Source organism: Salvelinus fontinalis, chromosome 18 (assembly GCF_029448725.1).
Source record: "Salvelinus fontinalis isolate EN_2023a chromosome 18, ASM2944872v1, whole genome shotgun sequence".
NCBI classification, from domain to species: Eukaryota; Metazoa; Chordata; class Actinopteri; order Salmoniformes; family Salmonidae; genus Salvelinus; species Salvelinus fontinalis.
Window position 1 is genome coordinate 14,723,348 of NC_074682.1, and position 23,940 is coordinate 14,747,287.

The following is a 23,940-nucleotide window of genomic DNA, read 5'->3' on the forward strand; positions in this document are numbered from 1 at the left end:
TTCAAAGAAATTAGCATCAGACTGTAGGGTTCAGCTCAGGACATCAGCGAGGGGGGAAATGATGTCGGCTTAACTTAACTTTTGTGGGCTCCCTAGTGACGCAGCGGTCTAAGGCACTGCATTTCAGTGCTAGAGGGATCACTACAGACCCTGGTTCGATTCCAGGCTGTTTCACACCTGGCCGTGTTTGGGAGTCCCATAGGGTGGCGCACAATTGGCCCAGCGTCGTCCGGGCTAGGGCCTGGCCGGGGTAGGCCATCATTGTAAATAAGAATTTGTTCTTAACTGACTTGCCTAGTTAAAAAAAGATATATTAACAATGTAGCCAGCCATCATGTGCATTAAAGCTCGGCTCTCAAATCATTATTACGCAATAGTAAATCTTAAACGCATATACAATTAATTGGTCCATAATAATGTCTCTCCGGATGTATGCCAGCTCTGATGCTGCTCGTTGTTAATGTTCAAACCAGCTGCTTGTAAAAGAGAAGTGAACATCAGTGGCCTGGTAGACTTTTACGACTTAAAACAAAGCTGGTTTCTCTAAAGGTCCTGTGCATTTACAGTAGTGAGCCTTGCCCAGAGCTCAGCTGATGCACTCTCCTATAAAACAAGTCAGAAAAAGCAGAGCAGTCATTCCATAGTGCGCTGCTTGTTCCAGTCTGCTCAAGACTTCCCACGGAAGTGTTTGTCTGGAGAGGACCTGGTTGAGCTCTATGCTTCGTACCTCTCCACTCTTCCGGAGTTGGGTCAGTGTGGCATGGCTGGCATAGCAGCTGCCTGTTAGGAGGGAGAGTACTTTGGCCTAACTTAGCCATGTTAACAGATGAAAATCCTCTCTTTTGACCACGTGTCCACTCTGAGAATCTGCTTTGAAGTCTGTTCCCACAGACCTGCCTGTTTGGCCTTTCAAGATATCAGACAAAGTGTGTTGAGTTGAGCAGTGGCTGCATCCTGCTCTCATCCTGCTTTACTGGGGTACTGTAATCTTTTGGACTTTTTGGAGAGAAAGGAATGGGGTTTGGAGAGGAGGCCTGTGACGTCCATTCCTCCCTCCGTGGTGGCGGAGTCTAGTTCCTTGGCGTGCTGTCAGCCGGCAGGCCTGGGATCCCTCCCAGACCATCCCTCCTGAATTTCTCAGGAGCCAGGGGTATTTTTAGCGGACACAGTTATGTAACAAGCACCTGTCATGTGATCTCTCCACGGAGAGGAGAAGAGAGGGGCACGGACAGGGAGGGAGTGTGAGGAAGCTCAAAACTCTCTGGCTGGGGCCTGAAAGTGAATACGGCAAAGACGGCTGACCTCGTTTTCAGCTTAACACACACACATGCACAGATGTGTACACACACATACACACATACACACATACACACATACATACATACATACATACATACATACATACATACATACATACATACATACATACATACATACATACATACATACATACATACATACAAACAGTTCTCCGACTGACTTTGTCCTTGTGTTGCACAGAACAGAGCTGGGACTAAGCCACCAAGTTAGTGCCAGGTAAGCTCATTATGAAGCTTCACTGAGCCACAACGTTCTGATGTCACACTTTCCGTATTATGTAACTGTTAGTATTGTAATGTTTTAGAGCTCTGCCTCATCTCCCTGGGGAGATGAATGTGTCTGAACATGTCCAACAGGTGAAATTACTGCAGAGGGATATCCCTCACTGGAGGCCAAGAACATATTATTGTTTGCCTGTTAATACTATCATTACAGCAGTTGGATGAGCAAGTGCTTGTAGTGTTGAATGCTTTTTTCTTTTGATTCAACATTCAATGTAAACAGATCTTTAACTGAATCTACTTTTAAAAGTGATGTAATTTACAGTAAACCTATTACTGTAGGTATATTCCAAGTAGGCATCTTACATGGACAACACTATCCACGTCCCATCCCTCCCTCCTTTTTAACCCTACTCTTGCCTTTATCCTCTCCCACCTCCTCTCGCCAGGTACCCTGGATGGTCACCTGTCAGCTCTGCTGTGGATCGCCATGCTGGTGTCCCTGGCCATCGTCATCATCTTGCCTCAGCCCCACGGCGTCCGGGTCCTCATCGCCTCAACCATCCTCCGCCTCATCTTCTCTGTGGGCCTGGAGCCAACCCTCTTCCTCCTAGGGGCCTTCAACGTAAGTGTGTCTGCAAGTGTGTGTGCCTCGGTGACTGGATGAGTTTCTGGTCAGTGGGCCCTTGCTTTTACGCCTGCCACGTTAGGTTACAGTAGCCTCTGTGCCCTCAAACGCCCCGCCCAGTGTCCTCACCTCACCCGTATGTGAGGTGAGGTGTGTAGTGCGTCACTGTGGGATTCCACAGAGCTGTGGCACTCTTGTCAACTAGTCCAACTAAACACTAAATGACATGTCTTCTAATGAATAAATACCTGTTGGATAGATGCATGACTCACGCTTTTACACAACATATTTTTAAGTCACTGATGTCAACTTTACTGTGTTCAAGTCTACCTCTTGTTGACCTGTATCTATGCCAGTCTCTCTAAGTTGGTTGTGTTTGTCTGCTATGCCTGGTTGTTTCTGAATATCTCTACTTTGTTTTTGCATACCTGTGTTTACCTTTTAAATGAACCTGGCAAAGTTGTTGCTCAATCCCTCCATGTTTTCCACTGTTCCTCAGGTGGGCAATAAGATGATCTTCTTGATGAGTTTCGTGGGGAACAGAGGGACGTTCACGCGGGGCTACAAGGCCATGATCATGGATGTAGAGTTCCTCTACCACCTCCTCTACCTGATCATCTGTAGTCTGGGCGTCTTCGTCCATGTCTTCTTCTACAGTCTGCTTGTAAGAACTGGACTCACTCGCTCACTCAATCACTCAGCCCCCCTGCTTCCCACTAAGCTGTGTTTTTCTCTTGTCTCTCCTGCAGCTCTTTGACCTGGTGTACAGGGAGGAGACGCTGCTGAATGTGATCAAGAGTGTAACCCGTAATGGCCGCTCCATCCTGCTGACAGCCGTGCTGGCTCTCATCCTGGTCTACCTCTTCTCCATCGTGGGCTACATCTTCTTCCAGGATGACTTTCTCCTTAACATTGACAGGATACCTAATAAAACACTTGGTAAGGTCAAAGAGCAGGCGCTCCCTATGTCACTTAAAGTTCCCAAACAGAATGGCTTCCTCAGTCTATCCTCCCCACCCTGATTGTCACATTTAAAACTTGCACCAGGTTTCCTGCTATAAATTAAGTCTGTAAGGCCTAATATGGTCCCTCGTTTGCAATAGACAATACTGAGCCAAAAAAGGCACAACAGTTTCTCCTGACCCTATGTTTTCCTGTTTGGCAGAGAGTGGAGCCAGTATGGTGGGAGAGTTCCTATCAGCAGAAGTGTGTCGGAAGGACAGTGGGGAGAACTGCTCCACGGAAGCTGTTGTGGATGGTATGTGCTCAAGAGAAAGGGAAATGTGTGTGCGCGGGCTTCTGCATCCTCACAGACCCCTAAGTCTACCCTGCTCCAGAGGAGAAGCTTCCCATAGTTCCACTGAGCCGTAAATGTGTGCGGCCGGGCAGTCATGAGATTAGGCCTGGTTTAGGGAGGGGCATGAGTACTTGAGTACTCGAATGACCTCAAAACTCCATCTTTAACCAGAAATCTTTTTTCTTTTCAAGTACTGTAGAACTATTTGTCAAATGTATTTCATAACTCTTGTCAAAGTTAAATGTGTTACATTGAGATAGAGCGGGGTTAACTATCACATTATAACTTCTTTATTTAAAATTGAAAAATATAAATGGCAAATGCTTCTGATTGGCTGTGGGGGGGCTGTTTCAAGCTCATAGCGAGAAGTGGGCACTATCAGCATGGCCGCCAAATGGTGTGAGGTTTCAAAGTATTTTGATCAAACTGATGAAATTTGACCCATGTGCAATGCAAACTATGCAATATCAAGCTCTCCTATCACAGCACAACTAGCTCCATGAGATATCATATGCACAAAGAAACGTTGAAAGAAGGGGGCCAAGCAGCAGAAATCTTGCATCACTTCTTTTGCCACTGCAAAGCGCCACTGTGATCCCTTACTTAAACTACCTTTTATGTAGTCCTTTTGATTCAAGCTAGCGGCACGGCTGAGGTTACTGCCTTTTTGAAGATTGTGTTCCACGCTGTAATATATAAACAGTTGATATTACGTTTTTAATAAATGTATCTTAAATTGCACCCTTTTTTTTGTCAATATATGTGAGGACATTTTGCAATTAGGATTTGTTATCTGTAATGGTTATGATAAATTAGGCATTGTTGTGCACAGTTGGCATATAGATAAATGGCAGGTAGCCTAGCGGCTAGGAGTGCTGGGCCAGTTTCCAAAAGGTTTCTGTTTCGAATCCCTGAGCCTACTAGGTGAAACATCTGTCTGTGCCCTTGAGCAAGACACCTAACCCTGGGCTAGGGGAAGCACACAGGGACTTAGGCCATGCCGTGTGTGTCTGCTGCTGGAGGACCAGGATCCAGAGGAAGGGGAGAAGAGGTCAGGGGTTAATTGCCATCAGGCACAGGGCAGGTTGACGGGTACGCTCTGAGAGGGCGCAGGGGGCAGCTTGTTGGGATCCAGGCATTCTAACGGACCCTGTAAGACTTCTTTAGAAGAATCTCCCAAATCAAAGACGACCTACATGCTGCCTTAATGTGCTCAGACAACCTTGTATGAACCTTGTCAGGCTCTGGGGAGTCTGGGTTCAAACCTCATGGAGGCCACCCCTCCATCACCACCATCCAAATTAATGATGCTTGTCTGGTGACTTGTTGTTTTGTGAGAACAGTTTGGAAGGGTCAGATCGGTATTGTCTGTGGTTCCTGTGCTGGGATGAGACAGGCAGTGGAAGTTTCTTTTGAGTGAGATGTTTTGTTTGCACAACATTTTCCAAATTGACTCGTTATTGTTTTCTCCTCAAGGCAGAATTTGCTATGAGGTCTTGTATATGAGAAATGTGGATTTGAGTTAGAGGATGTGGATTAAAAGGGTTTGTGGATTTGTTGTGGATATACTATGTGCAATACATGTCCCTGATGTCCCTCTGTAGCTGCCATAGCCACCCAGCCGTCGGCGGTAGTGATCGAGGACAAGGAGCGGTCATGTGACTCTCTGCTCATGTGTATTGTCACTGTCTTGAGTCACGGCCTGAGGAGTGGAGGTGGTGTGGGGGACGTCCTGCGGAAGCCATCCAAAGAGGTACGCAAATGCCCATGTTGAACACAACACCTAAGGCTGGTACAATTATCTTATAATTGTGTTACTGACAATTATGGACAATAACCGTGAACTAAAAATAATAATTGTCCTATTACATTCATTTTAGGAGAAGTGGGGATACAACTTTAAATTGAAGTGGATATACCAGTTTACCCAGTAGTAGTTTTTTATTTTTACATGAAGTGGGTAAAGTTGGTAATTGTTTTACGAGCAGAACGGCACGGTCAGGCTGAGAAGCTTAATTTCAAAAACTTCCAAGCGGTAAAAAACATTCGTTTTTGAGACAGGGGTGTCACCAAAGCTGCGTTGTATTCGTAACTTGTTTTCAAAGATGCATTACAAGTTCAAAACATTTTTCAATAAAAATGACACACATGACAATAACCGTGACCATTTGCATGACAAGTAATCGTTACCCAAAATTCCATAATCGTCACAGCCCTAACAACACCAAACCATTAACATGTCCCACAGTTCCAGACTTGGGAAGAAACAAATATATTTTAGCTTCACTACAATCTCAATTATTGGGACAACTTTGCTGCAGTCGTGTTTCTTAGCCACAGTCATCTTTGATAGTTGACTATTTGTAATATTCAGATGTGTGTTATCAAACGTTTTTTTCTGTCTTCTGTGTCTTTGGTAGGAGCCTCTGTTTGCTGGCAGGGTGATCTACGACCTGCTCTTCTTCTTCCTGGTCATCATCATCGTCCTCAACCTCATCTTCGGAGTCATCATCGACACCTTTGCCGACCTCAGGAGTGAAAAGCAAAAAAAAGAGGAAGTCCTGAAGACGACCTGCTTCATCTGCGGTGAGTGGCCCTACCTGGACCTGGCTTGGCTCTTCTGGCCTGTGTCCAATGCTAGTGATCAGTGGGCTGCCGCTCGGCCTGAGACTGTCTGCTAAGCTATCATGGTGGTAGCTACCATTTTGAGCTTGGGTTGGAATGACTAGTGGTTGTGGTCTGAAGAGTCGGAAGCAGTGCTATTTCAGAACAAGGTTTGCAGTGCAGCGAGCGTTGGAGGAAGATGAACAGACATTGCACATGAGTGGTCTTAACCTGCACTTTAAGTCTGTCTGAGGCTGTTAATGTTGCATGCCTCACAGCTGGCCTGTGGCAGAATGGGGGCTGTTTTGCTCAGCTCAGCAGTGTAAACAACAGAACGCCTTCTCTTCCCAGAACCAGAATGGTTAGTCATGGCTGATGCGTAGGAGTAACTTCCTCCTGTTGCCAATGCAGATTCTTGACCATGTTGGTGTGCTGTGCAATGCAATGGCAATGTACTGGATCACATCACCATACACAAGCTATTACTGTAGCCTATCCATTTTAAAACATTTTCCATTCCATGTTAGATATTGCTTTTATGATTGTAACTGGTTGGGGTTACTATAGTTTGATTCCACGCCAGCGGGAGCAGAACATATATTTTTATATCTCTTAACAAGCTTTTTACATTTGTATCACAAACCATTTTGGGGGGGAAATCATTATGAAATTAGCCATCTTAGGCCCTTTTTAGACCTATACATACAGTGGGGCAAAAAAGTATTTAGTCAGCCACCAATTGTGCAAGTTCTCCCACTTAAAAAGATGAGAGAGGCCTGTAAATTTCATCATAGGTACACTTCAACTATGACAGACAAAATGAGGGGGAAAAAATCCAGAAAATCACATTGTAGGATTTGTAATGAATTTATTTGCAAATTATGGTGGAAAATAAGTATTTGGTCACCTACAAACAAGCAAGATTTCTGGCTCTCACAGACCTGTAACTTCTTCTTTAAGAGGCTCCTCTGTCCTCCACTCGTTACCTGTATTAATGGCACCTGTTTGAACTTGTTATCAGTATAAAAGACACCTGTCCACAACCTCAAACAGTCACACTCCAAACTCCACTATGGCCAAGACCAAAGAGCTGTCAAATGACACCAGAAACAAAATTGTAGACCTGCACTAGGCTGGGAAGACTGAATCTGCAATAGGTAAGCAGCTTGGTTTGAAGAAATCAACTGTGGGAGCAATTATTAGGAAATTGAAGACATACAAGACCACTGATAATCTCCCTCGATCTGGGGCTCCACGCAAGATCTCACCCCGTGGGGGGTGCCTCCTGTACATGCCTCCTGTAAGACCCTTGTATCTGTGAACTGTACATGATACAGACATAAAACATCTTGGTACATTATACTCCTCATAGTGTTCTATCAAATATGGAGTATGTCTAGATTCTGAAATACAAATATTCACATTCAATTATTCAACATAAAAAATGTAGGTGGATTGGCATTTAGTTTTTGACATTCAGCAAACACTGGATGATTTTGTTTTACTGTTGCTGTTACTCGTTACTGTAGCCTATGCTATTTAATAAACCGTATCAATCCACAAGGGACTAGGAAGAGAATATTCCGTACCCCAAGCCGAATTGGAGTTGATGACAATGCAAATATCGTCAACAACCAACATAACTTGAGACAACAGCATACGGTATTAAAGGGGCATTTTTTTTATTGTTATCTGCGTTATATTCATCATCTCCAGCACCACCCCAACATCAACATATGTGACCCACCACCTGGATTCGGTCCTATGTAGCAAAATTTGAAATAGTTTTTATTTAATTTTTTTACATTGGATAAAAGTAGAGACTCAGAGCTAGAAAATGGTATATCATACACTGCAGTTGAGGAACAATGAAAAAGTAATTCTGCTTCGAAAGTTGATAAACTTGTAACCCCACTTTTGAGAAAATGTCCCTTGAATGTTTTGGTATGCCCACTGGAGAGCTCTTCTTTGTCTACACCCATTCAACATCTTTCACACCCACTTAACCTGTCTAGGATCAGCGTGGCGCTAGCGGCACACCCCCCCCCCCCCCCCCCCACTGAAAAACCAGTGCCGCGAAATTCAAAAAAAATATTTTTTTAAAATATTTAACTTTCACACATTAAAGTCCAATACAGCTAATGAAAGACACAGATCTTATGAATCCAGTCAACATTTCCGATTTTTAAAATGTTTTACAGGGAAGACACAATATGTAAAGATGTACATCTATTACCTAAAAACACATTAGCATAATCCACCATCTTTTATTTGTCCACCAACACCAGTAGCCATCACCAATTCGGCTAAACTAAGATATTTATAGCCCCTAACCAACAAAAAAACTCATTAGATGACAGTCTGATAACATATTTATGGTATGGGATAGGTTTTGTTAGAAAAAAGTGCATATTTCAGGTATATGGCATAGTTTACAATTGCACCCACCATCACAAATGGACTAGAATAATTACAATGAGCAACGTGTTTACCTAACTACTAATCATCAAACATTTCGTAAAAATACACAGCATACACGAATCGAAAGACACAGATCCTGTGAATACAGACAATATTTCAGATTTTCTAAGTGTCTTACAGCGAAAACACAATAAATCGTTATATTAGCTTAGCACATAGCAATTAGCAGCCCAGCATTGATTCTAGCCAAAGTGAGCGATAAAAGTCAACATCGCCAAAAGATATTAATTTTTTCACTAACCTTCTCAGAATTCTTCCGATGACACTCCTGTAACATCACATTACAACATGCATATACAGTTTGATCGAAAATGTTTATATTTAGCCACCAAAATCATGGTTAGACAATGTGAAATGTAACTCGGCTGGTCAGAATTTGTCCTTGCGCCACTTAGACAGTGATCTACTCTTATACATAAATACTCATAAACGTGACTAAAAAATATAGGGTGGACAGGGATTGATAGACAATTTAATTCTTAATACAATTGCGTTATTACATTTTTTAATTTATCCTTACTTTTCAATACAGTTTGCGCCAAGCGAAGCTACGTCAAAAAACATGGCGTCCTAAGCCACTAAAATGTTTCGACAGAAACACGATTTATCATAATAAAAATGTCCTACCTTGAGCTGTTCTTCCATCAGTATCTTGGGCAAAGGATCCTTTCTTGGGAGAAATCGTCTTTTGGTGGAAAGCTGTCCTCTTGCCATGTGGAAATGTCAACTACGTTCGGGATGAACTGAAAAGCGTGCCCAACTTTTCACATCGTTGCAAAAATAAATGTCCCAAAATCGCACTAAACGGATATAAATTGCTATAAAACGCTTTAAATTAACTACTTTGTGATGTTTGTAACTCCTATAACGAGTGAAAAGATGACCGGAGAAATATAACAGGCTAAACTAACGCTTGGAACAGGAGAGGGTCGGTGTCTTCCACGCGCGTTACGCAGCAAGAAAAGACTTGCTAGCTAAAGGTTTTTTTCATTTGTAGGGCCTGTGAACGAGCAATCGAGCCCGTTGGAATCGTCATCACGTAAAGGCATCCAGGGGAAGACGTAAGAAGTGTCCGTATAGTCATAGCAACGACAGTGCCCTTTTAACTGACTTCAGAAAAGTGCCCAACATTTCTCAAATCTGACTCCATGTCAGGGAAATTGCTGTAGAATGGGCTCTGTTCCACTTAGAGACAAAATTTCAACTCCTATAGAAACTATAGACTGTTTTCTATCCAATAATAATAATAATATGCATATTGTACGATCAAGGATTTTGTGGGAAGCCGTTTAAAAAATTAGCCACATTAGCATAAATAGTCTAAACAGCGCCCCCATCCCCAACAGGTTAAGCTTTAGCCCCACCCATCTCTTTAAGGATTCACATGTGAGTCCATGTGCTAAACAGAGTGAGTATTGTAGTAAACAACCAAAGATTAAGACTAAAAGTGGTAAAAGCAGTAGCATACAATAAGGAAACTCAAGGTAAAAATACACTATCTAGTACTTGGCCGATATCCTAATCTGACTTTGGTGCAGGTCATGTTGTTCTTCACTTTACTATCTCTGGTGAACACACACTATATAGTTTATTTGTCACATGCACAGGATACAGAAGGTATAAATGGTACAGTGAAGTGGTAACTTATATACACTACCGGTCAAAAGTTTTAGAACACCTACTCATTCAAAGGTTTTTCTTTATTTTTACCACTTTCTACATTGTAGACATCAAAACGATGAAATAACACACATGGAATCATGTAGAAACCAAAAAAGTGTTAAACAAATCAATATATATTTTAAATTCTTCAAAGTAGCCACCCTTTGCCTTGATGACCGCTTTGCACACTTAAGGCATTCTCTCAACTAGCTTCATGAGGTAGTCACCTGGAATGCATTTCAATTAACAGGTGTGCCTTGTTAAAAGTTAATTTGTGGAATTTATTACCTTAATGCCAATAATTTGAGCCAATCAGTTGTGTTGTGACAAGGTAGTGTGGGTATACAGAAGATAGCCCTATTTGGTAAAAGACCAAGTCCATATTATGGCAAGAACAGCTCAAATAAGCAAAGAGAAACAACAGTCCATCATTACTTTTAAGAGATGAAGGTCAGTCAATACGGAAAATTTCAAGAACTTTTAAAGTTTCTTCAAGTGCAGTCGCAAAAACCATCAAGCGCTATGATGAAACTGGCTCTCATAAGGGCTGCCACAGGAATGGAAGACCCAGAGTTACCTCTGCTGCAGAGGAAAAATTCATTAGTTAGCAGCCTCATAATATGCAGCCCAAATAAATGCTTCATAAAGTTCAAGTAACAGACACATCTCAACATCAACTATTCAGACGAGACTGTGTGAATCAGTCCTTCGTGGTCAAATTTCTGCAAAGAAACCACTACTAAGGACACCAATAATAAGAAGATACTTGCTTGGGCCAAGAAACACGAGTAATGGACATTAGACCTGTGAAAATGTGTCCTTTGGTCTGGAGTCCAAATGTGGGATTTTTTGTTCCAACCAGTGTGGGTGAACGGATGATCTCCGCATGTGTATTTCCCACCGTAAAGCATGGAGTAGGAGGTGTTATGGTGTGGGGGTGCTTTAATGGTGACACTGTCTGTGATTTATTTAGAATTCAAAGCATACTTAACCAGCATGGCTATCACAGCATTCTGCAGCGATACACCATCCCATCTGGGCTTAGTGGGACTATCATTTGTTTTTCAACAGGGCAATGACCCCACACACCTCCAGGCTGTGTAAACGCTATTTTACCAAGAAGGAGAGTGATGGAGTGCTGCATCAGATGACCTGGCCTCCACAATCCCCCGACCTCAACCAAATTGAGATGTTTGGGATGATTTGGACCGCAGAGTGAAGGAAAAGCAGCCAACAAGTGCTCAGCATATGTGGGCTCTCCTTCAAGACTGTTGGAAAAGCATTCCAGGCAAAGCTAGCTGATAGAATGCCAAGATTGTACAAACTGTCAAGGCAAAGTGTGGCTATTTGAAGAATCTTTGTTAAGACTTTTTTGGTTACTACATGATTCCATATGTGTTATTTCATAGTTTTGATGTCTTCACTATTATTCTACAATGTAGAAAATAGTACAAGTAAAGAAACTTTTGACCGGTAGTGTATTTGCATAGTAGCAATATCAAAACCAGTACGTGTCCAAAAAATAAACTGCTCCAAAAAATAAAGGGAACACTTAAACAACACAATGTAACTCCAAGTCAATCACACTTCTGTGAAATCAAACTGTCCACTTAGGAAGCAATACTGATTGACAATAAATTTCACATGCTGTTGTGCAAATGGAATAGACAAAAGGTGGAAATTATAGGCAATTAGCAAGACACCCCCAATAAAAGAGTGGTTCTGCAGGTGGTGACCACAGACCACTTCTCAGTTCCTATGCTTCCTGGCTGATGTTTTGGTCACTTTTGAATGCTGGCGGGCTTTCACTCTAGTGGTAGCATGAGACGGAGTCTACAACCCACACAAGTGGCTCAGGTAGTGCAGCTCATCCAAGATGGCACATCAATGTGAGCTGTGGCAAGAAGGTTTGCTGTGTCTGTCAGCGTAGTGTCCAGAGCATGGAGGCGCTACCAGGAGACAGGCCAGTACATCAGGAGACGTGGAGGAGGCCGTAGGAGGGCAACAACCCAGGAGCAGGACCGCTACCTCCGCCTTTGTGCAAGGAGGTGCACTGCCAGAGCCCTGCAAAATGACCTCCAGCAGGCCACAAATGTGCATGTGTCAGCATATGGTCTGACAAGGGGTCTGAGGATCTCATCTCGGTACCTAATGGCAGTCAGGCTACCTCTGGCGAGCACATGGAGGGCTGTGCGGCCCCACAAAGAAATGCCACCCCACACCATGACTGACCCACCGCCAAACCGGTCATGCTGGAGGATGTTGCAGGCAGCAGAACGTTCTTTTCAAATTTTCCACCATAATTTGCAAATAAATTCATTAAAAATCCTACAATGTGATTTTCTGGATTTTTTTTCTCATTTTGTCTGTCATAGTTGAAGTGTACCTATGATGAAAATTACAGGCCTCTCTCATCTTTTTAAGTGGGAGAACTTGCACAATTGGTGGCTGACTAAATACTCTTTTGCCCCACTGTATATGTTTTCATGTTTTTTAAATGAATGTGAAAGAAAAATCAGAATCGATGCATATTTTAGGGAACACTATGAGTATATTGACACTACGATTTTGTCTGTATCATGTGTGTTTTACAGATCATAGGGTCTTACAGGAGCCATGTATAGGTCTAAAAAGGGCCTAAAATGTACACTTTCATAAAGATTTTCTCCAAAATGGTTTGTGATGCAAATGTAAAAAGCTTTTCAAACATCCTTCCTCCAGATGAAAATTGCTAGAACAATCTGAGATACCAAAGATATGTTGAATCACCCTACTGTATATGCCATTTAGCAGACGCTTTTATGCAGAAAGCGACCTACAGTCATGTGTGCAAACATTGTATGTATAGGTGGCCCTGTAGGACAAAGGGGAATGTAAAAAAAACTAGCTTATGTGAGACATTGAGAACCTGTTGAGCGTTAAGTCCCTTGGCCTATTCTATTCTCCCTCTGAAATGCATTGTGTTCTTTTCTCCAAAGACGCAACTTCACCGTGCTATTGTTGTGCAGTCAGTCATTCCAACTAAGGTCATGACAATCACCAGACTCATAATGATTGACCCATTATTGCCACACATGCATTGTTTGTTTACAGATGAAGAATGCAGTAACTGCCATGCATTTGTGTCTGCACGTTTGACAATTCGTTTTTTGTATGTCTCCTCGTGTGCAGGCCTGGAAAGGGACAAGTTTGACAACAAGACGGTGACATTTGAAGAGCACATCAAAGTGGAGCACAACATGTGGCACTACCTGTTCTTCATAGTGCTGGTGAAAGTGAAGGACTCCACAGAGTACACAGGACCAGAGAGCTACGTCGCTGAGATGATCAGGGTACGACTAGACTACTACGCATAGTACCAGCCAGCTTATTACGAAGGACATTCTTGATTATACACATCAAGATAGGCAGGGATGTGGTCATAAATATATCTCGGAACAGGGAGTTTGCAGTTCTGCATGACTTCATCAGAGATAGATCAGAGACAGATAGATCTAAAAACATCTTCAGAAATAGAAAACCACAAGCACCAATACAATGGAGACTTTTTAAAAGTCATCCTCCACCCTGTTTTACCCTGCTTTACCCTGTTACACCCTGGTTCATCGATATCGCTCCTGTCTGGTTACTGCCAGGAGGTAGCCTCATGATAGCTGCTGAACAGTGTGGGAAACCCCTCCCTCCCACAATGTCTGCTGTGTCTCCTATGCCAACCAGGCCTGAGGACCTAATTACCTACTCTTCCAATGGAGGCATCTCGAACACATACATTGACATTTAGACTGAAGAACTCCATGGGAAGTAGTTCATTCCTTGGTGTCTTTAGAATTGTTAAAAAGATGTTGTTGCTCGATGAGTTTTGTTCAAATTTTGTTCTTAAATGTCAGTAGGCTATCCATTGCTTTTTAGTGATTTATTGGAGAATTGTAACTGTCAAAGGAAAGCCCCTTCAACAGTGGTAACTTTCCTGATGCGGTTGTGCTGGTGTTGGCTTCTGACACAGTTTTCTGAACAGGCACTATTTGGCCCAGTTCTGTCTCTCGGTTTGAGGTGTGCTGCGAGGTCTTATGAGGAGTCATCTGATTTGGGATTAACTAACCCCCTCTTAGCCTTGGACCCTACTGAGCCAAACAGAGCTTGTCGGGGACACATTGTGGCCCAAAGGAGGATTTAAAGTGACCTCTGCTTGAGAGAGGGCACATGGTGTGTTAGAATCCACTGACCCGTCAACTCGAACAGTCAACCACAACTGGATTCATGCAACATGTTTGATCATGTGGGGCCTCCTGCTCTGGATTGGGAGCTAAATTAGGTGTCTGCAGCACGGCTCTCTGCAGAGCTCAGACATGGTAATTTAGTGCAAGAAGCTGAGTTTAGAGAATTCACAGCTTAGATGTTAGCTCTCCAGCATCAGGAGGTTCATGCATGTCTGCATGCAGGCTCTGGGCTATCAATGGATCAACACTTTTACCAAGAACTAAGTTAGTAGCTTGTATGTGTGTATATGTGTGGATATACAGTTGAAGTCGGAGGTTTACATACACCTGAGCCAAATACATTTAAACTCAGTTTTTCACAATTCCTGACATTTAATCTTAGTATAAATTCGCTGTCTTAGGGCAGTTAGGATCATCACTTTATTTTAAGAATAATGTCAGAATAATAGTAGGGAGAATTATTTTTTTCAGCTTTTATTTCTTCACATTCCCAGTGGGTCAGAAGTTTACATACACTCAATTAGTATTTGGTAGCATTGCCTTTAAATTGTTTAACTTGGGTAAAACATTTCGGGATAGCCTTCCACAAGCTTCCCACAATAAGTTGGGTGAATTTTGGCCCATTCCTCCTGACAGAGCTGGTGTAATTGAGTCAGGTTTGTAGGCCTCCTTGCTCGCACATGCTTTTTCAGTTCTGCCCACAAATTTTCTATAGGATTGAGGTCAGGGCTTTGTGATGGCCACTCCAATACCTTGACTTTGTTGTCCTTAAGCCATTTTGCCACAACTTTTGAAGTATGCTTGGGGTCATTGTCCGTTTGGAAGACCCATTTGTGACCAAGCTTTAACTTCCTGACTTTTGTCTTGAGATGTTGCTTCAATATATCCACGTAATTTTCTGTCCTCATGAATCCATCTATTTTGTGAAGTGCACCAGTCCCTCCTGCAGCAAAGCACCCCCACAACATGATGCTGCCACCCCCGCGCTTCACGGTTGGGATGGTGTTCTTCGGCTTGCAAGCCTCCCCCCTTTTCCTCCAAACATAACGATGGCCATTATGGCCAAACAGTTCTATTTTTGTTTCATCAGACCAGAGGACATTTCTCCAAAAGGTACGATCTTTGTCCACATGTGCAGTTGCAAACCGTAGTCTGGCTTTTTAATGGCGGTTTTGGAGCTGTGGCTTCTTCCTTGCTGAGCGGCCTTTCAGGTTATGTAGATATAGGACTTGTTTTACTGTGGATATAGATACTTTTGTACCTGTTTCCTCCAGCAACTTCACAAGGTCCTTTGCTGTTGTTCTGGAATTGATTTGCACTTTTCACACAAGTACGTTCATCTCTAGGAGACAGAACGCGTCTCCTTCCTGAGCGGTATGACGGCTGCGTGGTCCCATGGTGTTTATACTTGCGTACTATTGTTTGTACAGATGAACGTGGTACCTTCAGGTGTTTGGAAATTGCTCCCAAGAATGAAGAACTCCCAATAATTTTTTCTGAGGTCTTGGCTGATTTCTTTTGATTTTCCCATGTCGTCAAGCAAAGAGACACTGAGTTTGAAGGTAGGCCTTGAAATATATCCACAGTTACACCTCCAATTGACTCAAATTATGTAAATTAGCCAATCAGAAGCTTCTAAAGCCATGACATAATTTTCTGGAATTTTCCAAGCTGTTTAAAGGCACAGTCAACTTAGTGTATGTAAACTTCTGACCCACTGGAATTGTGATACAGTGAATAATACGTGAAATAATCTGTCTGTAAACAATTGTTGGAAAAATGACTTGTGTTATACACAAAGTAGATGTCCTAACCGACTTGCCAACGCTATAGTTTGTTAACAAGACATCTGTGCAGTGGTTGAAAAACGAGTTTTAATGACTTCCGTAAACTTCCGACTTCAACTGTATGTATGTGTGTGTCTGTGTATATATGCTGAAAGAAAGCAAATTATTTTTGTCCATTTAAAATAACATCAAATTGATCAGAATATAGTGTAGACATTGTTAATGATGTAAATGACTATTGTAGCTGGAAACGGCTGATTTTTAATGGAATATCTACATAGGTGTACAGAGGCCCATTATCCGCAACCATCTGTGTTCCAATGACACGTTGTGTTTGCTAATCCAAGTTTATAATTTTAAAAGGCTAATTGATCATCATAAAACCATTTTGCAATTATGTTAGCACAGCTGAAAACTGTTGTCTGGATTAAAGAAGCAATACAACTGGCCTTCTTTAGACTAGTTGAGTATCTGGAGCATCAGCATTTTTGGGTTCGATTACAGGCTGAAAATGGCCAGAAACAAATACCTTTTTTTCTGAAACTCGTCAGCCTGTTCTTGTTCTGAGAAATTAAGGCTATTCCATGCGAGAAATTGCCAAGAAACTGAAGATCTCGTACAACGCTGTGTACTGCTCCCTTGACAGAACAGCGCAAACTGTCTCTAACCAGAATAGAAAGAGGGGTGGGAGGCCCCGGTGCACAACTAAGCAAGAGGACAAGTACATTAGAGTGTCTAGTTTGAGAAACAAATGCCTCACAGTCCTCAACTGACAGCTTCATTAAATAGTACCCGCAAAACACCAGTCTCAATGTCAACAGTGAAGAGGAGACTCCGGGATGCTGGCCTTCTAGGCTGGTGTTTTGGGGGTACTATTTAATGAAGCTGCCAGTTTAGGACTTGTGAGGTGTCTGTTACAGCCTTATTCTAAAATTGATTAAATAAAAAGTGTTCCTCATCAATCTTCACACAATACCTCACAATGACGAAGCGAAAACAGGTTTTTAGAAATTTTTGCACATTTATAAAAATGCTTTTTTTACATAAGTATTCAGACCCTTTGCTATGAGACTCGGAATTGAGCTCAGGTGCATCCTGTTTCCATTGACCATCCTTGAGATGTTTCTACAACTTGATTGGAGTCCAGCTGTGGTAATTCAATTGATTGGACATGATTTGGAAAGGCATACACCTGTCTATATAAGGTCCCACAGTTGACAGTGCATGTCAGAGCAGAAACCCAGCCATCAGGTCTAAGGAATTGTCCGTAGAGCTCAGAGACAGTGATTACAGCGTTGAGTCTTCTTGGGTATGACACTACAAGCTTGGCACAACTGTATTTGGGGAGTTTCTCCCATTCTCCTCTGCAGATCCTCTCAAGCTCTGTCTGATTGGATGGGGAGCATCGCTGCACAGCTTTTTTCAGGTCTCTCCAGATATGTTCGATCGGGTTCAAGCCTGGGCTCCTGCTGAGCCACTCAAGGACATTCAGAGACTTGTCCCGAAGCCACTCCTGCGTTGCCTTGGCTGTGTGCTTAGTCCTGTTGGAAGGTGAACCTTCGCCCCAGTCTGAGGTCCTGAGCGCTCTCAAGCAGGTTTTCATCAATCTCTTTGTACTTTGCTCTTCATCTTTCCCTTGATCCTGACTAGTCTCCCAGTCCCTGCCACTGAAAAACATCACCACCGTATGCTGCTGCTGCCACCACCATGCCAGGTTTCCTCCAGACATGACGCTTGGCATTCAGGCCAAAGAGTTCAATCTTGGTTTCATCAGACCAGAGAATCTTGTTTCTCATGGTCTGAGAGTCCTTTAGGTGACTTTTGGCAAATTACAAGCGAGCTGTCATGTTTCTTTTAGCTGAGATGTGGCTTCTGTCTGGAAACTGGCCGGATTGATGGAGTGCTGCAGAGATGGTTGTCCTTCTGGAAGGTTCTCGAATCTCCACAGAGGAACTCTGGAGTTCTGTCAGAGTGACCATCGGGTTCACCTCCCAGACCAAGGCCCTTCTTCCCCAATTGCTCAGTTTGGCCGGGCGACCAGGTTTAGAAAGAGTCTTGTTGATTCCAAACTTCTTCCATTTTAAGAATGATGGAGGTCACTGTGTTCTTGGGGACCTTCAGTGCTGCAGAAATTGTTTGGTACCCTTCCTCAGATCTGTGCCTCGACACAATCCTGCATTGGAGCTCTATGCACAATTCCTTCCACCTCATTGCTTGGTTTATGTTCTGACATGAACTGTCAACTGTGGGACCTTATATAGACAGGTGTGTGCCTTTTACAAATCATATCGAATCAGTTGATTTTACCACAGGTGGACTCCAATCAAGTTGTAGAAACATCTCAAGAACGATCAATGGAAACAGGATGTACCTGAGCTCAATTTCGAGTCTCATTGCAAAGGGTCTGAATACTATGTAAATGTGATATTTCCGTTTTTTATTTTACATGAATTAGCAAAAAAATCGAAAACCTGTTTTTGCTTTCTCATTATTCGGTATTGTATGTAGATTGATGAGACAAAACAAACAATTTTATACATTTTAGAATAAGGCTGTAATGTAACAAAATATGGAAAAAGTCAAGGGGTCTGAATACTTTCTGAATGCATTGCATGTAAAATGTATATGCAAAATGTGTTTATATGTTCGCAAGAAAGCTGTAAAAAAGGGAAGTTATTTTTGACCTCCGAAGAGGGGGATGGGTTATTAAAATAAAAAAAATTGGGGAGCTTTTAGAATCTGAGAAGTGGAGCAATCGGTCACATTAGTTATCCTCCTATGATGTCACAACTCAACACAGGATATCTTTCTTGTTCATTTGACATGGTAGGGGAAAAGGCTCCCTATGTTGGTGTAATAGGCTTAATACTGTATAATAGTTCTTTTGATACATTTCCCCTTCTTTCTCCCCTGGTTACCCTAACAAGCATGACAGTGTCTCATGATGATGCTGTCTGAAGTAGTGAAGACACCTCATATGCACAGAGGGGATTTAAGAGATCAGGGGGTGTAGATAGAAGTCAGACAAGTCTGACAATGACTGGGACTGACGTCAATTGCAGAAAGCCTTGGCTGAAGTGTCGGGTTGAAGGCTTACATTTATATTGCTTGACTTGGGTACGCCAGAATCTGTTGCCCTCATTATTATTGCGGCCCATGCTCGCTGCTCCGAGATGCATCCACATCGTGATTCTAACTTTGAATCGCATTGATAAGCGAATGCTTTAGAGGCATTTCAGAAGAAGGGGAGTGAGAAGGAGTTTTCCCATTGTGTTTTGCACATTGTTTCTATTTGTTTGTTAGGTCTATTTTGAAATGTGATCTGTTTCTTTAATTTGCGTGGAAGAGTAGTAGATGTGGTGGGTTGTCAGTATGTCAGGTGGCCTGTGGCTTGCCTGTGACGTTGCTGTCAAAACCACACAGCATCCTGTTTCTCTGTCATGGCCCTTGTGGTTTTAATAATGGAAAATGAATTTCTGTCATTTCCATTGAGCTACTGTGAAGATTAATTTAATGTCAAGGGTGACAGTGGTCTGAGACTTACTGGAAGTGTTTTCACTTGTAAACACTGAGAAAGGGGTTTTGGGGGGCTGGGCTGTCAAACTGACTCTTGACACAGACAGCAAAGGGCAGGATGATCAATATTGCTGTACTTCTCGCCTCTGCCCCTCTCTCATCCAAGATAAGCCTTGCACTTTCATTACAAATTGATTTCAGACAAATAATGTTGACACGATTTTACTTGTCATTATGTCTGAGCTATACAGTCTTGTTCTTGAAGGGTCTGTTTCTACATTCAGCAGTACACCACCAGAGCAATCTAGTATATTGTGTCGGTGCATTTCTAGTCTATTATAGTAGGTAGATGTCCAATACAGAGTACGCATGTACATGATCACATGTGGTAAAGCAGCATTGTGCTGTGAGGGGGGTGGGGGGGTTGAGCATGCACACAGCTCTTCTTTCCTCATCTCAGAATGAGTCTCTGTGTGATTCCCCTGTCCTGCTGTTTGTCTGACCTAGGACTAGCCTGTGGCCCATGCAGCCGCCACTCTCGCCCCCGCATCTCAGACTACACCACTGAAACCCAGGGACTTTTCCAGCCATGCAGCTGTGCTCACAACAGGCGACAGTGCAGGTGCTACCCAGCACGCTCCTATTCAAGCACACAATCTACTGTTCGGTCTGTAGTTAAGCTAACTGTAATGCTATTTTGTAGGGTCTGGGAGTGCACATGCATGTACATGTAGCTAAAGGAGGGACTGTTTTTTAATGGTGTGCATCTACCAACGTGTGTTTTTGTTGAAGGGAACTCCAGACAGACCTGTTCACACAGCCTCCGTTTGTTTGAGGGCAGGTTCAGACAGTGCACAATAACATTGGTATGTAGTGGCCCAGTGCTGGAGGAGATGGAGGGGTGACAGAATGTGCTCAGAGTGGCCCAGTGCTGGAGGAGATGGAGGGGTGACAGAATGTGCTCAGAGTGGCCCAGTGCTGGAGGAGATGGAGGGGTGACAGAATGTGCTCAGAGTGGCCCTTTGCTGGAGGAGATGGAGGGGTGACAGAATGTGCTCAGAGTGGCCCTTTGCTGGAGGAGATGGAGGGGTGACAGAATGTGCTCAGAGTGGCCCAGTGCTGGAGGAGATGGAGGGGTGACAGAATGTGCTCAGAGTGGCCCAGTGCTGGAGGAGATGGAGGGGTGACAGAATGTGCTCAGAGTGGCCCAGTGCTGGAGGAGATGGAGAGGTGACAGAATGTGCTCAGAGTGGCCCAGTGCTGGAGGAGATGGAGGGGTGACAGAATGTGCTCAGAGTGGCCCAGTGCTGGAGGAGATGGAGGGGTGACAGAATGTGCTCAGAGTGGCCCAGTGCTGGAGGAGATGGAGGGGTGACAGAATGTGCTCAGAGTGGCCCAGTGCTGGAGGAGATGGAGGGGTGACAGAATGTGCTCAGAGTGGCCCTTTGCTGGAGGAGATGGAGGGGTGACAGAATGTGCTCAGAGTGGCCCTTTGCTGGAGGAGATGGAGGGGTGACAGAATGTGCTCAGAGTGGCCCAGTGCTGGAGGAGATGGAGGGGTGACAGAATGTGCTCAGAGTGGCCCAGTGCTGGAGGAGATGGAGGGGTGACAGAATGTGCTCAGAGTGGCCCAGTGCTGGAGGAGATGGAGAGGTGACAGAATGTGCTCAGAGTGGCCCAGTGCTGGAGGAGATGGAGGGGTGACAGAATGTGCTCAGAGTGGCCCAGTGCTGGAGGAGATGGAGGGGTGACAGAATGTGCTCAGAGTGGCCCAGTGCTGGAGGAGATGGAGGGGTGACAGAATGTGCTCAGAGTGGCCCAGTGCTGGAGGAGATGGAGGGGTGACAGAATGTGCTCAGAGTGGCCCAGTGCTGGAGGAGATGGAGGGGTGACAGAATGTGCTCAGAGTGGCCCAGTGCTGGAGGAGATGGAGGGGTGACAGAATGTGCTCAGAGTGGCCCAGTGCTGCTCGCCTGGATGAACGCAGCGACCCTTTCACTGGCTCAAGGCTCTGAAGTGACTGGCCGTCACACTTAGTGTATTCTCCACGCGTAAACGATTGTGCACTAGTTGCACTGGGCATGCCTTGTACAGTAGGTTTTCCCTTTTCTATTTTTAGAAGCCATCAGTTTAGACATGTGATTCCACTCAGGTAGAGCAGATGAGCAGAAGAAATTAATTGAGAGGTATTGACTGATTGATAGCTGTGGTGTTTTGATGTGTACTGTAGGCTACACACCAAGAAGGAACGTGTAAACTTTTTACAAATGAGAAAAGAGGCAAAGAGTCGTTCTAAATCACTGTGGATGACTTGAGATGTTTTCTTACCTCAACTATTTAGATGTGAAACTAATCAGTGGTGGCATTTGGAAAATTCAAGCAATTATCATTTTGTCACTTTAGGGGTGTGTTGTGTTAAACTCCCCATGCCACCGAAGAGGAAGTTTGCATGCAACAATATACCACATTAATGAAATGGGGAACTCAGCCCTATATTGCTAGTTAAGTCTGAGTAAATGTTCCTCTATTCGGCCCTCACACATCCAACCTGACTGTGTTATTATATAATTAGACCATCATTTTTTTTAAAGGAAGTCTCGGTAAGTCTGAACTCCCTGGTATGGAAAGTCCCCAACATTAATTCTATTACATTTTATTATAGGCTTGATAAGTGCACAAAGACAGATAGACAGACAAAGAGGGATTGAGAGAAACACAAGTCAAAGAGGCATCTGTTTGCCAAGTGGAGCCTTAGCTAGCTAATATATTTGATGTCATTCTGACTTACCCTAATGTGTAAGGCTTTGTCAAAGAAAATCAAAGGGTGTTTGCATGCTATTGGTGAAATTTGATGAAATAAGTGTTCACCAGAAATGTAATTACACTGAACAAAAAAATGAATGCCACATGCAAAGTGTTGGTCCCATGTTTTCATGAGCTGAAATGATCCCACCAATTTTCCATATGCACAAAAAGCTTATTTCTTGTCAATTGTTTTTACAAATTTGGTTACATACCTGTTAGTGAGCAGTTCTCATTTGCAAACATAATCCATCCACCTGACAGGTGTGGCATATCAACAAGCTGTTTCAACAGCATTATCATTACACAGGTGCCCGTTGTGCTGGGGACAATAAAAGGCCACTCTAAAATGTCCAACACAATGCCACAGATTTGAGGGAGCGTGCAATTGGCATGCTGACTGCAGGAATGTCCACCAGAGCTGTTGCCAGAGAATTTAATGTTAATTTCTCTACCATAAGCCGCCTCCAATGTCATTTTAGATCATTTGGCAGTACGTCCAACCGGCCTCACAAACACAGACCACACATATGGCGTCGTGTGGGCGAGCGGTTTGCTGAGTCAACTTTGTGAACAGAGTGCCCTATGGTGGCGGTGGGGTTACGGTATGGGCAGGCAGAAGCTACAGACAACGGACACAATTGCATTTTATCGATGGGTATTTGAGTGCACAGAAATACCGTGACAATATCCTGAGGCCTATTGTGAGGCCAATTTTTTTTTTAAAGGTATATGTGAACAACAGATGCACATCTGTATTCCCAGTTATGTGAAATCCATAGACTAGTGTCTAATGCAGTTATTTCAATTGACGGATTTCCTCACATGAACTGTAACTCAGTAAAATCTTAGAAATTGTTGTGTTTTATATTTTTGTTCGGTGTACATTAAATGAATGACAAAATGTGATGAAAATATACCTTTTTTCCCTGAGCAAACAAATTGTAAAGATATTTGATTGATGTTTAAATTATAGGTTATTTGATCAATTCTGGACAGTACATGAAATATATGCTAACACTTTACAATATTTACTTTTTCAAAGTGTATGGACCCAGTAAAGTGTTACCAAATATTTTCTATACATTCTTTTATAATCATGATTAGAGACCAGAATTTAAATGTATTGTGCTTCAACAAATGTTCTAGTCATGCTTAAATAACATCTCTTCTCCCTCTGGTCACCAGGAGCACAACCTTGACTGGTTTCCACGGATGCGGGCTATGTCTCTGGTCTGTAGCGATGCGGACGGGGAGCAAAATGAAATCAGGAGCCTACAGGAGAAACTGGAGTCTACTATGAAGCTAGTCTCCAACCTCTCTGGACAACTGACTGAGCTCAAGGAGCAGGTGAGTCGACCCTTTTCCCTGTGACTAGATGATGGTCTGTATAGATATTGCTATG

General features: G+C 43.2%; 1 protein-coding gene across 10 annotated transcripts in view; it reads left to right on the top strand.

Moving 5' to 3' along the window:
* LOC129815025 (inositol 1,4,5-trisphosphate receptor type 1-like) overlaps positions 1-23,940 on the top strand; it is a 144,253-nt gene that overhangs the window by 117,137 nt on the left and 3,176 nt on the right. For all 10 annotated transcript variants that reach the window (XM_055868291.1, XM_055868296.1, XM_055868295.1 and 7 more), the window contains 8 exons: positions 1,991-2,166; positions 2,669-2,833; positions 2,919-3,108; positions 3,335-3,427; positions 5,071-5,219; positions 5,887-6,052; positions 13,385-13,545; positions 23,724-23,885. In XM_055868291.1, the coding sequence (XP_055724266.1) occupies positions 1,991-2,166; positions 2,669-2,833; positions 2,919-3,108; positions 3,335-3,427; positions 5,071-5,219; positions 5,887-6,052; positions 13,385-13,545; positions 23,724-23,885 (1,262 nt within the window). The remainder of the gene's footprint in view (positions 1-1,990; positions 2,167-2,668; positions 2,834-2,918; positions 3,109-3,334; positions 3,428-5,070; positions 5,220-5,886; positions 6,053-13,384; positions 13,546-23,723; positions 23,886-23,940) is intronic.